This window comes from Phaseolus vulgaris, chromosome 2 (genome assembly GCF_000499845.2).
Source record: "Phaseolus vulgaris cultivar G19833 chromosome 2, P. vulgaris v2.0, whole genome shotgun sequence".
Taxonomy (NCBI): domain Eukaryota; kingdom Viridiplantae; phylum Streptophyta; class Magnoliopsida; order Fabales; family Fabaceae; genus Phaseolus; species Phaseolus vulgaris.
In genome coordinates this window covers 44,841,696-44,864,021 of record NC_023758.2, presented here as the reverse complement: position 1 = coordinate 44,864,021, position 22,326 = coordinate 44,841,696, and the positions used below count along the sequence as shown (strand labels likewise).

Sequence of the window (22,326 nt, the reverse complement as noted above, 5' to 3'; positions counted from 1 at the left end):
AGAATAATTGTGTCTGAGAAAATCAGATTTAGGGTTACTCATATTTTTCGAAAAAGAAATATGTGTACTGATAAGTTGGCTAGTTTAAGATTTATTTATAGAAAAAAATTTCATTAGTATAATAGACTATCATATGAATAAATATAGTCTACCTATGTATCGTTTTTATTAACATATAAATTAGTTTTGGTATAGTCTTTTTATATTTTTATTTTTTTAAATAATATTTTTTTTATATGATGATAAATAATTATATATGTGAAGTTGGATAATGATATCTGCTATGAAAGTTTTTATTTAAAACAAAGTGTGTGTGTGATATTTTATGGATTGTTGGAGAGGTATAACACTAAAAATTTGATACTATTATTTTACTTGAATTGGTGAAAACAGTGCAGTCAACGGCCATTACAGAAGTGTTTTGTGTAAGATGAGATGAAGTTGAAAGGGAAATGTACAAAGCAAATGGATCACATGTGTGACTGAATCAACTAAAACAAATGTTAAAATTAGGGAATGAAAGCTTTTGTCAGAGACAATGTTTCTTGATTTGTTCACTACTCACTCTCATTTATCTCGAAATTTCAAACAAAGTGATGACATAAACAACTTTTTTTAGTTATTCTCTGCAACTTGACCTATTTACGAATTAAATATCCTAAATGTGATGATGGGAATTTCTGTTTCTATTTTTATTTTGCTGTACACGTGAGTGAGTAACAAACAGTGAGACCAGAGCATAATTAAGTTATTAAACAAAAACTATTTGGTGGTTTGAAAAACATGAAATAGGTTTGAAAAGTTATTTGTGGACATAAAAAATAAAGTCTGCACCATGACAGAATGTGAGAATGGATAAGTAATATAAACAGGTTAGGAAAAGAGAACAGTGAATATAAATATAAACATGTTCTTGTAGAAGAATCATCAAGAACAAGATTCTTAATCAAATCAACAGCAAAAAAATTGAGAGAGAATAATGTTGTTTCTTCATGCACCTTAGCTTCTCCTGACACCCCGTAACATAACTAAGGTGAAAAAATCATTTTGTCCCTATTAAATATATTTGATATTATAGAATTCAAAAATTATTTTGAATTTGGAAATATCGCTCGAATTTCTGTTTCTATTTTTATTTTGCTGTACACGTGAGTAACAAACAGTGAGACCAGAGCATAATTAAGTTATTAAACAAAAACTATTTGGTTATTTGAAAAACATGAAATAGGTTTGAAAAGTTATTTGTGGACATAAAAAATAAACTCTGCACCATGACACATATATTTACGATATATTTTTATTCTCAACGGTTTTGTATAATTTAGTTTTCAAATTCGAAAATACATTTCAATACGCAAAAATTTGAAAATACATTTTAAATTATATATACAATTTGAAATGTATTCTTATGGGGTTGTCAAATATTATATATGTATAGTTGGTTTTATCCACGTGTAAATCAATGATTTTACTAATGTTGCGATACTTTGAACTTCTTAAAATTACCATTGACCTAGTTGATCTTTGAGGCGATAACTATGGTCTCAAGATCAATTGTCATATGTTGCGTTAGTTTAAGTATAAGCAAATTATTCATCGACCTCCCCTACATGTTTAATGAGGTGTATTTATTATCATTGATGATCGATGGTTGCACTTTGTCAACCATCTTGTTATTAATGTGACATTGACTTCAAATCCTCAATAGCGTCACAGTGTATTACAATTAGTCTGAAATGTCCTGAGTGAGGATTACACTAGACATCCACGGATTATATTCATCATTCCTTAATGTTTACTTTTGATGAATATTATTCTTATTTAAAAAAATTCTATTAAATAAATTATTTATTTTAAAATTCAAAAATACTCTTTAAAATAAATGAATTATGTTTGAAATAAATTCAAAATAAAATATAAATATATTTTTAAAAATCCAAAAAAAAAAATTAGAATGTATAATCTGAAATGCAAAATATATAATATACACAATATGTATTTCAGATTATACATTCCAATATACATACTTTTTATTCTGAAATACAATTTTAAAAGGATAAAATGAAATTTCAGAAACGAAAAACCCCTTTTGGAGTGAGAGATATATTTTAGTAGATCAAGTATATTCATTAGTTAAATTATTATTAAATACAGTGAATTATTAAAATTTATAATAGTTAGGTTTTTAAATCAAATATTATAAATTTAATTAAGCTTAAAATTATATATAGATATTCTTATTGAACGAAAAAATACATTTTTATATACTCCGGGATTCTAACCTCAAACCTCAAGACAGCAAATTAAACTTTCGAAATTAAAATTAAGATATTTTTATATATATTTATATATATTTATTATATCATTCTAAGCTCAAATATTAATATAGCAGCTTAAACTTATGGCTTGTAGGTCTGTAGTAAAACAAAATGCATTGCTCTCCTAAAATAAAAAAATGGGTGAATAGTTCAACAAATCAGTTGAGAAATAGATCACATCCCATCACTGCACTCCTTGAAACTTATTTCTTCTTAGAAAAACCTGTATCCATAATCCATACAAAATCCTTATTTATATCACATCTTTCAATTTAATGAAGGTAATATTCTAAAGTTTAATTATTTTAAGAAGTTTAACAGACTTACACTGGTACAAGCATATAAATTTATTGTGGGAATATTAGAAAACAATGTTAATTTCTTATGAAACACTTTCTAAAAACATACACTGGTAATTCGTATATTAATTACCACCAGCTGCATTGTGTCCAAATAAAGAAAAAGACACTAACAGAACAGCTGAATTGTTACGAAATAAACAGGAGAGGGAGAGGCAGCTATATAACATAGTCCACGATATCAGATGAACTATACTGCAGAAATTCTACATATAGCAACTTATCCTCAAATAAGGTTTAAGTACATGTTCTCATGAGTCACTCGAGCCAAAAAGTTATATAAAAGCCTAGCAGAAGAACTACCAAGAGGAGGTTAATTTACTAAACAAAACTAAAAAACTGTCATTTGAAATAACAGTCCTACCGATGACCTAGAGAACCCTGAAGCGTAAATAACCTAACTGACTGTACTGTAAAAGGCCAGGGGAAAATATCAACAATTTGCAGCTTACTGTGGGTGAGATTCAGATGAGTCTTCTATTTGTGGTTGGAAATAGGATTTTACTTCACCATTGATTGTTAACGCTGTACAATATCTAAACCCTACACTCTGAGAGTAAGAAAAGAAAATGGTTAAAAATTAGAATCCTGAAATTAGGCTTCATACTTTGATTTGATGTAGAGTCTATTTCATTGTCAGCATGCCATATACAGTATTTGATATCTCCAATAACTGCTGCTCCATTTTATCCCTCGATGTAAATAATTCCAAGAACATTTCCTGCGAGAAAAATATATAAAATAAATATTAAACTGAAATTATAAAAATTGAGAAAATAGTAACATATCAACATTACCTGACACAATATCAATGAATTGTCAAGGTCTGACTTAGAATTAACCGTCCTAGAAGAATCAGGGGTCACATTAGGTTGATCTTCGTCGAGCTTCTTCGGCACCAAATCTTGCAAATTGCTGTAATCAAAAGGTGGGGGGGAAGTAAGGGAACTAACGAGAGAAGAAAACCAACACTTTTCCTCCTTCGTTATTTTTTTTTTCCGTGGAAGGGTGCATGGAATGGCTTTAAAGAGTATAATTTTTATTATATTACCTCTTCATGTTTGTCAGTTCTTCACTTTGCAGCTGAATTGGTAGAGTTAAGTTCGGCTCTTGAAGTACAATCTCTTGTGGAACATTAAGCAGCTCAGGATTCCCAAACAATTGTGAAAATTCGTTTCCCTGAATATTGTCTAGGTTGGTGCTTTCTAGCCAATCCTCCCACCTTGCCGGAAAATAATTTGAAGTGGTGTGTTCTCTCAATGTTCGCACATCACTCAATTTATTAGCTATTTCCATCAGCTGATGCTCAACTTTATTTTTCCAAATCAACATGTCTTCATGCATGCCCTGTCAGTATGTAAAGCTACAGTAAAGGATATAATATAACACTTTCAACATAATATGAATCCCATTAAGGCCTAGTTTGTTTAAGATTAGATAAAAGGCGCTTATATATAGCTCACTTTTAGAAGCAACTATCTCTAGAAGTCTCTTAAATGTATATTTTATTTAATGCACTTTTTCTTAAAAAAAAAAAAATAACACTGTCAAACAAGACCTATACTCTTAAATAGTGGGAAAATGTGGAAATAAGCTGCTTAGATACCTGCACACCCTTCAAAGAAGTCAAAATCTCAGTTACACGCCCCTCAGTCATGGCTTTCCAATTTACAAAACTTTGTGTCTCCTGTCAAGACATATCGAAATAAAAGTTCGTAAAGTTCTATTTGAGAGAACAGACCATGGAGTTATTAACTTATTCACCTCCATCAAACACCTTTCCCTTTTTTCTTTCTTTTTTGCAATGAGCTCCTGTATATCCCTGCTATGCAAATTAACTTCTTAAAATTCAACATTTAACAGTAAGCATACAGAATTATTTATGAAATTTGAGTTTCCAAGTTCAATACCTCTTCATCTGAGCCATTTCTATTTTGAGCATTTTCATTTCATCAATAGAATCAATATTCTGCACAGGAACACTGCCTGCCCTTAATGTAGATGGTGGTATCCGGTAAGAGTCTTGCATCCGAGTCTCCTGGCGGATTTCATCCAAATTAGCACTCTCGCACCAATACTCCATGATTCCCTTGGTGTTGAAACGTCGTCGGAACCGCTCAGTGCCTCCATGTGCCAATCTACCATCAATATGCTTCAGTAAGTGGTCTAATAGTCCAGTATCACCGATGTGTTTACGGACAGCCATTCTTAATGCAGGTCGGGTAATTGGATTTTCAAACGTTGCACCTTCACCTTTTAAGACCTCCCACATGCTTTGCTCGGCCAACATGTACCTACATTACATTACTGTCTCAACTTCATATACTTTTAGAGTGTAACAAAACAGAAAGGATATATCATAAATTACTTACCTCTTAGCTGACCACCTATCTCTGTTTTCACTCTTCTTTGTTTCGGGCATGCCACTGCTACTTTCCCTTGTACTGGCACACATATCCGCTTTAATCTCTCTAAGGCGATTTAGGCTAAGGCGTTTTCTTTTTTTAAATTTTGGCATGAAGATAGGTTCACCTTTAATGATTTTTCCTTTATCTTTTAATTCCTCCACCGCAGGAATACTGGAAGAAAGTTTACTTCCATTTTCCTCATGCTGACCAATGAACATGAAACGGTGAGAAACACCCAAATGACCCATTCGTCCAGCTCTCTGTTATACTCTGTTGGCTCCTCAAAGCTTCCGTAAACTCAATCAGCTGCATTACAAAACATTAAAAAACAATTCTTTTACACAAATAATCCAGAAAAAAAGAATCCAATATTTGTACAATAGCATTATCATTTAAAAGTTCAGAAAAACAATAAAGTAGAACCAAAATACTTGGCGCAATGACATTACCCAGATGTGTAATATTATAACCAACAGTGGGCTTGGTATCTAAGGAAGTACATAAACATCAGAATATGTATTACACAATTATCATCGTTTATACCCCAGTCAGTTTATTCAAAATAACTCCTAGGTGTTTGAATAGCTATCTTTTGTATAAGTTATTCAATACCTCAATTCTAATGCATGCACTTGGATTCAAGTTTGTTGGAACAGAATGATACTGCAAGTAGCCATCAGCATGCTTTTATGGATTGTTTTTGCCTTGCAATTAGACTAGCCAAGTAAATAAATGGCATGAGCTATATTTCTTAAACTACAACAACTTTGTTTGAATTAACTCTTCACTTTTATAAGACGACCACTAAAATTAACAGAAATGTGAACCATGTCCATAATTACATGAGCTCGGTTTATCAAACTGCACCAACATTGTCCGAATTATGTCTCCATCTTTATATAAGATGGCCAGTAAAATTAATAGAAATGTGAACCATACTCATAACACATTGGCCTTTGGACTTCCATGATAACTCATGTTTATAAACCCATGCCCATAATGAAGAGGGAGAGAAAGAAAATAAATGAATTAGAAGAGTGTTCAAACAGCTTCAATATTTGCATTACATCTTCAAAAAGGAAAATAGATAATCAATCCAACAATGATCATATGTTAAGTATTTCCAACGATTATATCAACAAAAGTTCCCACTAGTATATAATGGTTTTACTGGACAAAAGCACATTGGCATAAGCAAGAAAAAACCATACCAAACCCTATTCAAACAAGAAATTACAAGAAACCATTTGATCCAGAGACAATGAGCACCAATCACCTAATCTGATTTCAAAGAATCTCTCTATTGTGAAACTCGTCCACATAGTTCCTCGAGACGCAATAGTTGGGAACTCGGCTTAGTATTTGATGGATGTAGTTCAGAACTAATTTGAATGCATTAGAGCATTAGACAGTTATTAATCGCCTGCATTCTAGTCAAGTTATCCAATTGGACAACCATTTCAGAATTGTCATTATGTGTCAAGGTTATCAAGAGCGAAAGGTGCCATATGGTGGTGAGCCAAAAACACATCTATATAAATATGATGATGGCATGGCAAACAAAAAACAATAACATATATATATATAATACATGTTAGAGATCTCACATCAACTAAAATTAGGTCAAATTATAATATATAAGTGGAGTGCAATCATCACCTTACAAGCCGGTTTTGTGAGGTTGAGTTTGAGATAAAACCACTTACTGATAATACTAAAAGAAAACAAAAATAAATTAAAAACAGAATCATAGACTAAAATTCAATAAAATATAACAAATCTTAAAATAATTTGATTTTAGGGGCTTGACATTAACTTATAAGTGAAAAAGATTTGGGAACAACATTATAGGTTTAATTAAAAACATAGAACATGATTCTAAAATTATAATATATAAGTGAAATGCAATTCTCACCTTACAAGCCAATTTTGTGAAGTTGAGTTTGACATAAATCCACTTACTGAGAATACTAAAAGAAAGCAAAAATAAATTAAAAACAACAAAATTGTAGACTAAAATCCAAGAAAATATAACAAATCTTAAAATAATTTGATTTTAGGGGCTTGGTATTAACCTATATGTGAAAAAAGATTTGGGTACATCATTATAGGTTTAATAAACAACATGGAACATCTAAAATTATAAAAAGCAGAAAACAATAACACAAACATTCAACAGATGAAGAACAGGAACAGCCACACTGAGAATAAGAGAGAAAAGGTGATGATGAATAGGCACAGAAAAAGAAAGAAACAAAGAAATAAACAAAAAAGAAAAACCTGTTATGGGTTTGTATATTTAATGCATGAAGTAGCATTTAAAAAGGTTCCTAAAAGACAAAAGAAAAGGAGGGAGTTCCATCATGGGCACCACAGTATGTGGCATGGCCAATATGAGAGGTGTCATTGCAGATATGGCAGGCAGCATACAATGGCAAATAACAGATGGCAATTGGTGAGGGATCCGTATATGCAGCGTCCACTGTTCCATATTGGTTATTTAACAACATTGTCCTGCATAAGTTGTTTGATAGTTAAATCATAATTGGGGTAAATTGCCTCCAAACTGGAACACAACAATACTGCTACTAATTCCCATAATGAATATTCCTAATAAGCTTTCACCCCAAAAGTTATTTAAGTAAATCTTCATCAGGGAGACCTTTATATCAGAAAATAAGACGACAAAATCAGGAAACTGTTAGTAGCAATGATGACCAAGTACAGTTGGCAAACAACCCACATGGAAATGTACGTAAGAAAAGAAAAAAGGGGAAAAATAACAAACTCGGACTTGGGTGAATATGTGTGTGTGGGGTATCAAATATATATTATATAAGCCATTAATAGTGGGAAGGGGTGACAGATGTACACCCTACCTTCTCCTCTGTATTGTTTTCTGTTTATCTGTAAGTTGCAATAGCATCCTCCCTCCACACTTATAGAGCATGATAGTAAATAATACCAAAGATCTTTTTATCAATCCTATTCATTCCTTCATTAATCATTTTCTATCCATCATTACATATACTGAGCTCTTGAACAGTAGCAACTTCATCTGAACTCAAAGTATATCTTACTTCATATCCTGGATTTCTTGAACAATAGCAACTTCATCTCAAGTATATCTTACTCCATATCCAAGATACCCGTCTCTCCTAGAGATGATCTTGTTTAAAAAGAATGACAAAATTAGTAAAAATTTGAACCATACCCAAATGTATTTTACTTCTATCATAAGCCGTGAACACTTTAGCATAATGATGTGGAGAAAAATATTCAGAAGAGTATCCGAATTTGCATTCCATATTCCAAAAAAAAGACAATAAAACAGTAAAATACATAACAAACAACAAAACAACCACAATCCACAAACAACTAATTGTTAAAAGGAGAAGTTTGATTGAACAAAAACAAATAGTCGTGGATAGAAATGAGGGGACGCAAATACCAAACAAAAGCACAGTTTAAATGGAAAACCACAGAATGCGAGCGAATCACCGATTAAGAGTGCAACCAACAATGAAACCTAAAGAAAGAAAGGTGAATTGTGCAAATTCAATGAAAACAAAAGGAAGAGAAGAAAGGGGTTTTACAATGGCGAGGGTGTGAGAAAGCAAGCCAGCCAGCGAGCTGTGAAGCTAACAATGTTGCTCTTCCAACGAATTACTGAAGGATGGTCCCAAACTTTTCTTTTCTCACTTTTTTAAACCCTAACCGCCAAAACGCACAAAACTCTCACATCATTAACTTATAATCGTCGTAATCTTAATAATAACCATAATATTATTTTTTTAAATAAAAATAACTATCACATACATGCTTTTTTATATACAGAAATCATAAAAAATAACAAAAATTTATCTAAAATATACAGTTTCACATTTATACTTTTATATATATTATTCTCATTTCATAATATATAATATGATGAATTAATATACTTCTATGAAATGAACATAATATGATATAATTTTATATATTTTATTCTCATTTCATAATATATAATATGATGAATTAATATACTTCTATGAAATGAATTATTATTGTATAGTAAAGTGGATGTTAGTCTGAGTTAATTTTATTGAAAGTTTATAAAATTAGATTTGCATTTATCTTATATATTAGAAATATTTTTATTATTAATTGAGAATGAATTACAACATATCTAAATGAGATAACATATCTATAAGGTTGATACGATAAACTTAACAAATTTTCTATCAACTTATATTTATACTTTTTAAATTTTGGTTATATTTTATTTTTTTAAGTAATTATTATTTATATTAATATAAATTTTTGTTTATCAAATCTAAAATTAGAGTTATTTTGTTTTATATGGTATATAGAATTACAAAGATAAAAAAAAATTGCATAACAAACTAATATACTTTTATAACGTGTACTAAATTAATTTTAAAACCAAAAATATCAAATTTCAGTTTACTATATAATATAAAAAACTTATATTTTTTTTATTCTTAATTTCATTTCATTTTGAATAACTATTATTTATTAAGTAAATCTTTATTATCTTTTTCAACATTCAATTTACAGTTTATTTAAAAAAAATCGAGGTATTTTCCCTCTGGACATTTTTGCAAAAATAATACATATTATAATTGTCATTAAATCTCAATTATATCTCAATTATATGTAGTTGTTATTCAATATCATGTTTTATTTGTTTAGAATTTTTTGTAAAAATATTATTTAATTAATATTTATGATAGTGTAATGAATACATATATGAATATACCTGACGAGAATAAAAATGGAAGGCAAAATTCATACCCGACAAAAATAAAGACAGAACTGAATACAAAATTTTACTTTAAAGTTAGAGATAGGTAGTGAAACTCACACCCATCTCATTCTCTTATCATTCATAAAGTAAATAACAAGTTAAAACCATTAAAATAAAATAATGTTTACTAAAAATATATTGTCAATTTGATATCATTAATTAAATTATTCAAACCCTCCAGGAACTACATCTATTGTAATATAATAATATTAACAAAAATTATTTACTATCTCTCTTTATATTTGTAGGAACGATTGTATAACTTTGAAAGATAATATTTAAAGTTAAATATAGAATATTTTTTTTTATAAATTGTACATACAATATAAAATAGAATTATTACTCAGTTTATTTAAAACATTCCACTTTTAAATACTCTAGATTCTCTACCTTCCTTTTATATTTATGAGATTGATTTATATGTTATTAAAACACACACACTAGAATATGATAAAGTATATGACAATTTTATCCAATTAAATATTGATTGAGTAAGTTTTTTTCCCTTATATATCTTATTCTCAATTATTAATTTCTTTATATCAAGTTGTTGTGGTTGGAGGGCAATTATATTTGTTAATCTAAGTTTGTAGGAACATATTTGATTTGTGAATCACAGTCTTTTATAGCAAGTTATGAATTTTTAATTATACTAAGGTCTTGAGTAATTCTTTTAAGAATACACAAAATTAAAGTAATAAAAAGTTAATTCGAATTATTATTTTGAAAATAAATGAATATTTGTGAGAATGTTGAATTGTATATGTTTAGTAGACGATTAATTATCAGTGGTGTGGATTCTAACAATGAAATGAAAAATATTATTTGTATTAATTGTTTGTAAAAAAAATTAATTGTGAAGTTGCCTGTACGATTGAAGATTTTATTAAAAAAAGTAAATCGAAACTCTCATTTCTACTTTATAACTCCATTTAATAATAAAATATTATATTTAACTAATAAAAATAAATATAAACAAAATTTTAAAATTAAATAGTAACATATTTAGTTATTAAATAAAAGTAAACAAAAATATTAGTACCAAAATATGATTACCCATAACATAAATTTATAGTTTAACAATGCCATTTATCAAAATGCTGAAAAAAATGATATACTTAATTTCCATAAATAGACAAGTAAAGATGTAAAAAAGATAGGATGCAATTCTTAATATCACCAAGGTGAATAAGTTACTTATTTTTTTCCTTAATGAAATGATTTTTTCTAAAAACTGCAAATATAACTATTTTGTTAATAATATAATTATTCAATAAATAATTAACCACGTAAAAAATGTCAATATAAAAACTAAAACAAAATAAACATAAATATTTTTATTAAAGACTAAAAATAAAATAGAAAACTTAATTGTTATAAAAAAAAACAATACACCTCTTAGTAATTAACATATCACTTAATTATCTATACTGTTATATAATAATGATATACAATTTGATAATTTATTTTATGTAATATTTTATTAGACAGTTTTACCCTTTAATAAATAAAAAATATTTTATTTATTTAATAAAATAAATAAGAAATAGTTTTTTTTAAAAAATAATTAAATAATTAATCTTTTTAAAAAGAATGGATATATAATCTTTTAACACTATTTTTTATTAAATTATATATATATATATTTTAATTAATCATTCATAAAAACATTAAAAGTTATATATACTTTATATAATAAAAATGAGAAAATATATTCATAAAAGTTTATTTTATTTTATTTTATTTTATTTTAATTTTTATAATTTTTAATATTATTTTACAAAATTATCTATATATACATTAAATTATATTATTTTTATACTTTGTAATTAATTATCTATAAAAATAATAAAATTATAAAAAATATAAATACATTGTTAATATAAAATGCGATGTATGATAAAAGAAAAATAATATATTGACCATATGTTTGATATTAATATATATATATATATATATATATATATATATATTGGTCATCTAATGAAAAACTGAAATTTTAAGCATAGAAATGGGTATCATGCAAGCTTCTCTTCAAAGTTTTAAACTTTAACCTTTCTACTCCACTCCAGACCTTTCTTTCTTGTGATCAATGGAGGAAAAGGGAGAATGCTCTTCTTCAACTTCAGCCAACCACTTAGATGAAATTTGGGCTAAACTTGGTAATAATCGTTTTTTCATCTTCAATTCATTCCGGTTATCCACACTCGCACTCACATTTTATAGATACCAAACAAAGTTTCAAACTTGGTGCTTTCCATGCTTCCATTTCTCCCCCTCCCCACCCCTTTTGGATATCACAATATTTATTCGAATTTTAAGCGGATTCTGAAGGCTGAGTATGAAAAGGCTATTTTTTTTATTGGTTTGATGGCCAAGTTCACATTTTTGTGAAATGTCTAAGCCTCCATTTCTTGATAGGTTACTGCGTAGTTCCTCTGATTGATTACTCTGTGGATGTCATTTTGGGACTTTGATTAGTTTAAAGGAAGTTGTTAAACGTGCATCCCGTTATTGGGGTGCATGCCAGAAAGAAAAGAGAGACACAGGAAAAAAAATAAAGGAGAAGAGAAAAAGTGATAGATAGATGTGATCGGAAACAATGGAAAAATAGGAAGAAAAATGAGAGATAGAGAAAGTGGATGCATGGTAATTTTAATCTAACTTAAAAGGTGCTGCTGTCTTCACAATGTCAAGAACTTTGTAGGGTTGGATAGAAAAAAGAGTGGGACTTGAGTGTCTGTTGTGTTGAAGTGGGTGGCGATGAATGGAGAGGCAAGTGGTACAGCTCACTGTTCTATTGGGTTTATACATTTCAAGCGGGTTGTTGAGAATGTCATTTGAATGCTTTTTACAAGCATAGTTATCAATTTGGTGTTCCCCTAAAAGTAAAAAAACATGTATCTCTATGAACTTTATTTGGAAATTTGTATGAAAAACATTCTGATTTTTTTCATCGCACATTTTAAGGGGATGCTAAATTGACTCCTAGATATAAACAATTGAAGGGGCAAATAAAGTGTGAAGTTTTAAACTTTCTTACGTTTCTTATTTTAATCAAACTATTTCCTTTTCACAGTTTCATCAGACGAGAGATTTTCAGATGCGGAGATAAGGTCAGATGAAAAAGTAATATCTTCAGAGATATCAGCTACTTCTAGTGACAAATATAGCTGGTGCAAAATCGTAAGGAATCCTGATCTATGTTCGGCCACAGTGGAGAACAAGAGGTAAAATTTTGAATAGTTAATAACTTCTATGTAATTAAGTAAATCATGTTCCCTATTATCCAAGATAAATATCAGTCCTCTGTTGGTTTGAGAAGAATGTTGGTAATCCGAGTGGGAGAAACACTAGGAAGATCTTTATCAATAGATCATGACTCATACAGGAAAACATGACATCACTTTCAATCGAAAATTTTAAGGCAATATGTTTATGATCTTTTCTCACTCATATATTACTCAACTTGTCCTTTTCTACACAATGTGTGAGTCTCACTTACATGTGAACTCTAACAAACCCTCCTTCAAGTGAGTCCCTTCCATACTGTAAACTCTCCCTCAAGTGAAAGCACTTACTTGTCCACGAGTACTGAACAGTGACCCTTACTTGCACCTCTGTTCACCTCAAAGGCTTACCATTTGGATTCAAAAGGGATCATCTGCTCACCTGGATCCACCACCAACTCCATTGTGTTTGTTTGAGTTGGTTACCAGGACCATCAACTCTGGTACTACTGTTAAGAAATCCAAGGGGAGAAACACCAGGGAGATATTCACTAATGTGGGTCATGAGCCAACTACATAAGAGAACACAACATTACACCCAACCCAAAACCTTTAGACAATAGGTTTGTAGGTTTTTCTTATTTATATATTGCTAACTTGCCCATATTTAAACAATGTAGGACTTCAACTCACATTTGAATTTCAATAAAGAACTAATAAGTGTTACTTTATAATTAAAGAAAAATAAATCTTTGTGGCCATCTCACCGCACTGTTTTTCATATACTATTCAACAGTTGTCATTCGAAATTTCAGTTGGAGCAGATGAACTTTACTACAAACAATCTTATTGTTAAAATCAGAGGAATAAATTGTATTATTAAAATCAGTTCTCTGCTTTCCTAGGGTTGAAATCCCAATAACTTGTTTCAGCTTCATGATCGTGAAGGAATACCATTTTACTCATAATCATAATAATGTTCTTACAACCTCCATCCTGAGTTGAACTATTAAATGTTTATTTATTTCTTCAAGAAGGCTGTTATCTTATCTCCTTTCCTCTGCGTATTTTACTCCTTTTATTTTAATTACTTTGGTTTTGGGTGTATCATGAATTCATGCTGTAGTCAAGATACAATTCTTGTTGATGGGGCTGTGTTGCACAGTGATGACACCATTGTCATTAAGGATGGAAGCCAAATTATCCCAGGTCCTGATAGGGAAGGTCAGATTCTTTTAATATTTATGGCAGTGTAACAATTTCTATTACTAACGACATTTATGTTATACAAACTGTAAAATTGTGTCGCCTGTCTGTTAGTTCCATAAAGTAGCATTGTCATTGTGCTACTGTGATGAGAATCAAATAAAGGAGGCTTTTATTGTAATCCAAGTTTTCTTTGTATTGAGCAGCAAGTTATAGTGTTCTTTTTAATGTGATTCAAACTTGGTTTGACAAAAGTGGTAATATTTATTATTCAGCATGTTAAATTACCAAGATAATGGAGGGCTTCAGGGTGAAAAATGGGTGATTTGTGCTTCAATTGACTTGGCCAGTAATGTGGCCATAAACTATAGCACAGTAATTTGTGTCAGTTTGACCCTAATTATGATCCGTGAGTGGGAATTACTTGTCTCAAAGTATTATACTATCATGTAGTTGATTTATTATTTAAACTTGTTGTTGGTTACCATGATTTTTGGGTCTTTTGAATAACTAGTAAAGATTTTTAATTTAGTGCATTGAACAGAGCAAAATCTGTCTGCTAATTATTTCGTTTTTTAATACTGTTTTTAAATATTTATAAGATGGTTATTAAGTGCTTTAATTCTCTGTTTCTTTCTTCATGGCACTAGGATTTGTCAGTTACAAATTTTGTATAATGTCTAGCCCAGATATCTCCCAGAGGCAGCTAAAGGTTAACACTGTCTAATATGCTCTGCCTCCTTAATGTCTTCTTTAATACTGTTTTACCTGTAGTAATATTGATGACTTGACTGTGTTTCTTTTCCAGATATGTGTAGATGCTGATCACGCAAAGTGTAGCATTTGCTTAAACATATGGCATGATGTTGTTACTGTTGCTCCATGCCTTCATAATTTTTGGTATGGATAGCATTTCTCCATCCTTTTCTTAGTGTTGTAGTTCTGTTTCAGTTCTTTGACTTTTGCTTGAGTTGCTATGTGGCACTACAGCAATGGTTGCTTCTCAGAGTGGTTAAGGAGATCAAAGGAAAAACGTTCAGATGTACTTTGTCCTCAATGCAGAGCAGTAGTTCACTTTGTTGGAAAAAATCACTTTTTGCGTATCATTGCCGAGGTAAGTTTAATGCCAAATTAATGAAACATGTGTAATTTTTTCTCTGCCATGACCTTCAGATTTTATTTAATTACAAATCCAGAGCTTTTGGGGTTCAATAGTCCCTCAGCTCTTAAATTATGTTAATTGAGTTTGATATGAGATATTTTTATCTCTAACAGCTCCATCTGTTGATTTGTCTTTACCATGAATCTGTTTTATTTCTTTTGCCTTGGCAAATAGAAACTTTAGAGCTTTGCATGTGCAATAACTTCCCACTATGTAGCTGTGGGCCCATGATGAAGGGGCACTTGGTCTGAGTAAAATGTGTTTATCAGCTCTAATTTTAGATATCTTGATGTTATAACGCATAAGCTTCATCTATTGACTTTTCTTAATGGTAGATATAAGCTACATTACACATTTTTTAATATTTTATATATGCTCGTGACTAATGACAAATTCTATTTTAAAACTCGAACTAATCTACTTGTAGGAATGTTGATATAATTTTTTTAATGTCATCAGGGATAGCATCAGGGCATTTTAGTTAATATTTGTCTGCATTCATTGAAGCTGACATATTTTGCCCATAATTTTCACGAACTCTAAGTCATAGTTAGGAAGGATAGTTCTTTTTCAATTTGTTGTTGTACCTTTTGATTTATTAATTTTCTTCTCTTTTTACCTTTAGTTGATCCACCTAATGTAATAATTTTTTTGTTCTCACTTGGTACTTTTCTTGTTTCTAATATGCATATATTTTTTTAGGATATTCTAAGGGCAGATTCTTCACTAAGACGCTCACATGACGAAGTTTCACTTTTAGATACTTATGCACTAGTACGATCAAACCTTGTGAGTAAGATGACTCTTTAAGCGATAAAAGTTTAATTTCCTTTGCCATGTTATGCCATTCTTAATGATCAATTGTATCAAAATGATTTGGGTATTGGTAGATCTGTATGCTAAATTATAGGAAATAGGAGACAATGAGCTGAAACTGTGTTTTTGATACAATGTATGTTTTTTTTTGTATTGAAAAAACAATCAATTCAATAAGTAGAGGAGATTTGATATGGGAATAAATAAAAATGTTCCTAACTTATGTAATCTGCATATTCCTGATTAAATAGAATCTGTCCCTTATTTATGTAATTATAACATTCCCCCTCAAGTTGGAGCATATAAGTACTATGCGTTAACTTGCTGCAAATATGGTCAATCCTTAATCCTCTTACAGACTTGGTGAATATGTCAACCAACAGTTCATTAGTGCTGACAAATTGTGATGTCTCTAGACTCAACTTTTCTCTTATGAAATAACAATATACCTTAACACTGCATACAGTTCTGTTCAATGACTTTAGCTCATTTAACACTATACTTAAGCTGTGCAATAGGTTATTTTTTGGTAACAACCTTGCATTAGCACACAATATGTAGTGAGTGTTCCATTTTTGGTATATTGAGGAGTTTTATGTTGGTTGCTGAAGGTCTAACTCAAACCTCTTGCTTTACCTGGTATTGGGACCGTTATGATGCAATAAAGCAGTTTGATGAAATATCATTTAGTTTTTAAATTGTATAAAGTTTTGCAGACTTGATCTATTTTTCTTAAAATTTCAAATCTAATAGTTGGGATTGATGAAGTATGCTTTTTCAAACAAGTGATTATTAAGAAAGTAATTTTACTAAGTATAATTGATTCTATACCATATTTGAGTGTCTATTGGATTGGAACATTTAGGTGTAATAAAATATCCCGTACTTTTTCTTGCAAATTTATTGAAATTAGATTATGATTTAGTACATTTGTTAGACTCTTCTGTCAAACCTTAGAACAGTTTTTTGATACCTTTATTTTTGGGATTTTATGATTTTGTATCATGGTTCTTGTTTTTACTATTAGGTCATTGGATCTGGAAAGAAGAGTCGAAAGAGGGCTCACACAACACTGGATGATCAAAGTGATGCCACATATCATCAGTGCCCGCAGTGTGGTAAAAACAATACAGCATTAGATCTGGAATAATGTCTCTTGTACAATGCAATCTACGTAGCAAAACATTTTCCCCCACAGTCTCCTTTGTTTGCTGTGCTTATTATTTGTGGTGTTAAACTATAAGTTATGCTGTTCGTATGAATATAGTGTTTGTAGCCTGAGCTGACCTGCATGAAAGAGATTTTTATTGTCTCTTGGAAAAGGATTATTGAGATGACATGTTAATTAGATTTGTTTTTTTTGTTGTGTGCCTTGTTCGTCATATACATGAAATGGATTTGAAGTTTTTTTGTTTGGGTACTCCTTATGTCCTCATCAGCTACTGTGATTATAGTCTGAATTTCATGACAATATGCATCACATGCAATAAAACCAAGGAGAAAACAAAATTGTGACTTTTTTCTTTACTTATTGGTCTCATCATACTCATTGAGTTCTTTACTTATATCTTTAGATACTGAAGTTGGTGGGTTTGGTTGCAAACATGACACTGTTCATCTCCAATGTCAAGCATGTGGGGGAATGATGCCTTCCCGTACTAGTTTTGGCATTCCTCAGCATTGTAAGTTATCATGTTTAATTTAGTCAATAGCATTGTCAAATTTATGATTTTTTTTATATGAATAGCTTTTGATTTGGGTTTAAAATATTTTGTGCTAGCTTGTAATACTGTGAAATCTTGTAGGTTATTCAAATTTATGCTGATGAACAGGAGTATTTTATTTATTTCGGTTTTATTTATGGTGGGGTTTAATATTAATATTCACATTCCTTGATAATGTCAGATAATTCATATTTTTCTTTTCATAGGTTCAGGATGTGATAGGCCATTCTGTGGAGCTTACTGGAATGCTCTAGGAGTAACTGGGAATGGCTCTTACCCTGTTTGCTCCCAGGATACATTTAGACCTGTATGGATTATTGTTCATCACATTTGTTAATTCTAACGAATGTTTCATTCTAGAAGTTTTTGTGTAATTACTGTTGTAACTTGTGCCATACATGCTGGATATTTTTATCAATTTCCATCATCCATTTAACTGTGCAGCACAATGTTTCCTTTCTTGGTTATTTCATGCCTTGTGAATTAAAGGTTGTGGATATGGTATAAAGGTCACTTTAACCACGATCTTTGTCCCTTTTTTTTCAGATCTCAGAGCACCCTATTTCGAGCATTCCATTGTTAGCACATGAAAAGAATCTCCATGAACAGAATGTATGTGCTTTCTGATCCCTATATTCTGATTGTTTTTGGTCTGTTTTAGCTTACATTTGTTGCAATGATATTTTCGTTTGTGGTGTTGTAGATAACTGATAGTTGCATTAGACAAATGGGAAGGACATTGCCGGATGTGATATCAGAGTGGATACAAAAGCTGGACAACAGAGAAATTGGTTAAGTGATAAATTTAACTTCCATGAAATGGTTAACAAGAGGCATTCTTCTTTAAGTATCCCTTGTTGCGTTGTTTCAGAAGCATGCTACAGTTTATATGTTTTACTTATATTTACAAAATGTTAAGTCTCAGTGCAATGCTGAATAATTGCTGCAAGAGGACTGTATTTCCCTGGGAACCTTCAAGAATAGCATCAATGGGGTAACAATGAGAAACAGGATGTCAATGATGACTTGAATCCTTGCCAGATATTCCGTAACTGTGCGATCTCTCTTCATAATGGATTTTAACTCAGAATGAAGTTGATGAGATTGTGCGTTCATCTGAGAGTGAAAGAATTTGTGGATTTCTTCCCATACCTGCCACGAGTGCACACAACAAACAGCCGTAGGAAGAACCATCTCTGGTAGTGTTGATAGAAGCCATGTACACAGCAACAGATCTTGCTGTTCCCAATCCTAATATAATTTGATTAACTGTATCAGCATCATGATCTCGCTTGGTAAAATACTGAGAAGGAATTATAGCGTCAACCAAGAAACGGAATTTGTGACCACGGATCAGAGTAATCCCTTCAACGTGTTTTTCTCTACAATTTTTTTGAAATCCAGCTTGCTTGAGATTTGATGAGAAAAGGTGTTGGATATATTATGATTTTCTTGGTGGAAATTGGAAAGGAGAAGCCATGGCTTGGATTTATTACAACCTCTTGATGCCATAGTAGAATCCAAAGAAGCAGATAGAGAGAAAACCGAACCATGGACTTTCACTAATTTGACTGTACGAAGGAACCAACTATATAACGTTGTACAATTTGACTCACTGCTGTTGAGCCGGCAACTAACTAATCAGTAACCACAGACCATACTGAAAATGAAAAAAAAAAAAAACAGGCCCTAAGGTTTCTGTTTTACATTAACTTGCATACAAACACAATGCAAGTTTTAATTTAGTGGGAGCTTTTGCAAAATATTCTTCTCACAATTTATTCGTTGTTGTAAATTGATGTGATGTACACTGTGACAATGTCAACACATCTTGACTTACACTTTGGCCTCTTTTTTCTATTGGCAGATAGAACGCGAATGATGCTAAATCATGCTGAGATGATTACTGCTCGGACTATTGTATGCCGGTAAGCTTTGCCCTGAAAGTGGAATTATCTAAATATAGTCACTCGTTCTGTCTCAGATTGTTTGTTATTCAGTATACATTACCTAAAACCAGTGCATTTTGCTTTTTCTTTGGAATTTATAATACGTTTGGTTATTTGTTTTGTTGATCTCTTGCATTTGCTTGTTCAGTTTTATCATGTTTTTGTTTTTCACTCTACAACCCACTCCTAATATCAACTTTCAAATTAGAATGACCAATCAACTTCTTTATTTGGTTCCAAAAATTCTATTTTAAAAGATAACCTTTGGCCTATAAAAAAAGATAACCTTTGATGATGGCAGTGTTCAAAAGGTGTTGTATATGCAGAAAACACACAAGTTCATAAGAACTAAGCTTTTACAGTTTACACTGTTCTTCTTTGGCTACACTGTTGACTAAACTTCTATGCATATATTTGAAGATATTAACACCTTGAGCAAGTTTGATACGCTTGTTGTGGCAGATAAAAACTGACTATAAAAAAGTGTGGAATTAAGTCAGAGTGTGTCACATCCTTTCCATATTCATAATGCTTTACTGTAATCATGCAGTGACTGTCATCACAAGTTGGTATCATTTCTCCTGTACTGGTTTCGCGTCTCTATACCTAAATATGTAAGTACCTTCAACCCAAAGCATTATGCTATTCAACAGATTCTAGCTCTACTAAAAACTATTTTCTGCTTTGTTTTTCTGTAATCACACTTTCTAAAGTTACTAGCTATTGGGAAATTCATGGTGATCTTATTTTCTAGGTAGTAGCCTGGCCATACGTTTATTTAGTGAGTTTCACCATCATTTCAACCAATAACAGAAAGTGTGTTCTTAGCATTTCTCTTAGGAATCCATATTGGTTGTGTTCTGAATACAGTCCACTCTATTTAGGATATTAAGAAACCAATTCCATCTTTTAAAATCTGAATAAACAGAAAATAACTCCTGAGTTTTTTTGTGATGTTTTGTTGTTCTTTACTATGAAAGTGGTGTGCAAAGTTGACCAAGTGTTACTGTTTTTGTGTGTATTACGAAAAGCTTCTTCCACCAGATGCATCATCAAGACAAGATTGCTGGTATGGGTATGCATGTCGAACGCAGCACCGTAGTGAAGAGCATGCTCGTAAGAGGAATCATGTGTGCCGTCCAACCAGAGGCTCAAACGTGTGACTAATGTCACCATTTTTTTCTTTCAACTTCGAACTGTTTTCTTATTCTTCTCCTTTTCAACAATACTATGTGCTCTGTCAATTACACTTTTCCTCTTGTTAGTAGCAATCATGCGAATTCCTGGCTTCAAAGCAGTTCAAAATTTTAAAAGTGATGATTATAAACAAATAAAGTCTAAATAAGTAGTGGTAGAAAGTTGGTCCAATGAACCAACCTCACCCAATATCATGCTGAATCAAAGTTAAACTTGAATTTTTAAAATACAATCACATTATCGATAACTCTTATTTTCATTTTGAGTAACTATAATTAAAACACAGATTAATAAGGGATCATAGTTTAAAATGCTATTCTATCTTTTTTATAAGTGACAGGTATCTTTATCTTTGATGTAAGACAAATTAACTCAAATTGATAAGATTATTATAAACAATTGTTTTACTTTTAATAAATAATTTATCTTACAAAATGTTTTTGTAGTATTATTTAATAAATTGATTATGTCTCTAATATGTTATTTCTCTAATATTAGGTTTACCATCTAGATACTTTCAGCCACAATCTTCTGAACCCAACTCACTTATTTTTATTGGGAGAACGACCCAATTTTGGAAGGCAATTACTTCCTGCACCATATTTTTTAAGGCAATTTTATTGGAATTTTGATTTTTGAATTTTGATTTTCGGAACACAATAATATCTTCTGAGTCTACTTTTCTGGAATATATTTTCAATTCTGAATATTTATGTTTGAAATGAAAAATATTTTCAAGAATTTAAAACTATATAGAATGCAGGTTCAAAATGATTGGGTGTGGAAAGAATTTATCATTTTTTAAACACTCTACAATCATAGATGGAGTGTTTCTTCCTGCACCCCATGAAATTTCTTTTTGTGCCCCATCAATTAGATGAAATGGCCAAATGCCTCATCTGGTTCGTTCTCAGAACGTATAATCTTCTGAAAAATGTTTTCCAAAAATTCTATTTCAGAAAAAAAAATTAGAAATTCTGTTATGGAAAACTTTTTTTGAAATATATTTCATGATTTCTGGAAAGTATGTTCCAGGAAAAGCTTACAAAAAATAATATGAAAATCATTTAAAAAATATACAACGGTTTTTTTTTAATTAATGGGGGGTGTAGGGAGAAATTTAATGGGATGCATGAAGAATGAGTCC

General features: G+C 30.7%; 2 protein-coding genes across 6 annotated transcripts; one reads left to right on the top strand and one right to left on the bottom strand.

Moving 5' to 3' along the window:
• Window positions 1–2,858: 2,858 nt before the first annotated feature.
• Window positions 2,859–8,811, bottom strand: LOC137812543 (protein DYAD-like). 5 transcript variants are annotated; one of them, XM_068614599.1, is made up of 10 exons: window positions 8,682–8,811; window positions 7,965–8,254; window positions 6,362–7,599; window positions 5,050–5,391; window positions 4,588–4,971; window positions 4,442–4,499; window positions 4,284–4,364; window positions 3,729–4,024; window positions 3,475–3,592; window positions 2,859–3,398 (listed from the first exon to the last, which is right to left on the bottom strand). In XM_068614599.1, exons 4-10 carry the CDS (start codon window positions 5,331–5,333, stop codon window positions 3,303–3,305), a joined length of 1,317 nt encoding a protein of 438 aa, XP_068470700.1. In that variant the 5' UTR covers window positions 5,334–5,391; window positions 6,362–7,599; window positions 7,965–8,254; window positions 8,682–8,811; the 3' UTR covers window positions 2,859–3,302. The 5 variants fall into 5 exon arrangements, with proteins under 5 accessions (XP_068470700.1, XP_068470701.1, XP_068470699.1 ...); XM_068614600.1 differs by lacking the exon at window positions 7,965–8,254 and having other exon boundaries at window positions 6,745–6,799; window positions 7,001–7,599; window positions 8,682–8,803; XM_068614598.1 differs by lacking the exon at window positions 7,965–8,254 and having other exon boundaries at window positions 8,682–8,803.
• Window positions 8,812–11,880: 3,069 nt separating this feature from the next.
• On the top strand, window positions 11,881–21,276 carry LOC137812542 (uncharacterized). Its single transcript, XM_068614597.1, has 15 exons — window positions 11,881–12,057; window positions 12,975–13,125; window positions 14,252–14,349; window positions 14,982–15,043; window positions 15,140–15,231; window positions 15,322–15,445; window positions 16,196–16,282; window positions 17,337–17,427; window positions 17,884–17,991; window positions 18,240–18,340; window positions 18,580–18,645; window positions 18,737–18,824; window positions 19,901–19,961; window positions 20,533–20,596; window positions 21,014–21,276. The coding sequence occupies exons 1-15, from the start codon at window positions 11,988–11,990 to the stop codon at window positions 21,143–21,145; spliced, it is 1,395 nt and encodes a 464-aa protein (XP_068470698.1). The 5' UTR covers window positions 11,881–11,987; the 3' UTR covers window positions 21,146–21,276.
• The last annotated feature ends 1,050 nt before the right edge of the window (window positions 21,277–22,326 follow it).

What these genes read in the sequence shown, in the direction of transcription:
- LOC137812543 (XM_068614599.1), bottom strand. Translation starts at nt 5,333, where the DNA reads ATGGGTCATTTGGGTGTTTCTCACCGTTTCATGTTCATTGGTCAGCAT. An exon ending in GATAGGTGGTCAGCTAAGAG is followed by an intron (nt 4,972 to 5,049) that starts GTAAGTAATTTA and finishes AATGTAATGTAG; the next exon opens with GTACATGTTGGCCGAGCAAA. An exon ending in GAACTGACAAACATGAAGAG is followed by an intron (nt 3,593 to 3,728) that starts GTAATATAATAA and finishes TTTTGATTACAG; the next exon opens with CAATTTGCAAGATTTGGTGC.
- LOC137812542 (XM_068614597.1), top strand. Translation starts at nt 11,988, where the DNA reads ATGGAGGAAAAGGGAGAATGCTCTTCTTCAACTTCAGCCAACCACTTA. An exon ending in CACTAGTACGATCAAACCTT is followed by an intron (nt 16,283 to 17,336) that starts GTGAGTAAGATG and finishes TTTTACTATTAG; the next exon opens with GTCATTGGATCTGGAAAGAA. An exon ending in GCTGGACAACAGAGAAATTG is followed by an intron (nt 18,825 to 19,900) that starts GTTAAGTGATAA and finishes TTCTATTGGCAG; the next exon opens with ATAGAACGCGAATGATGCTA.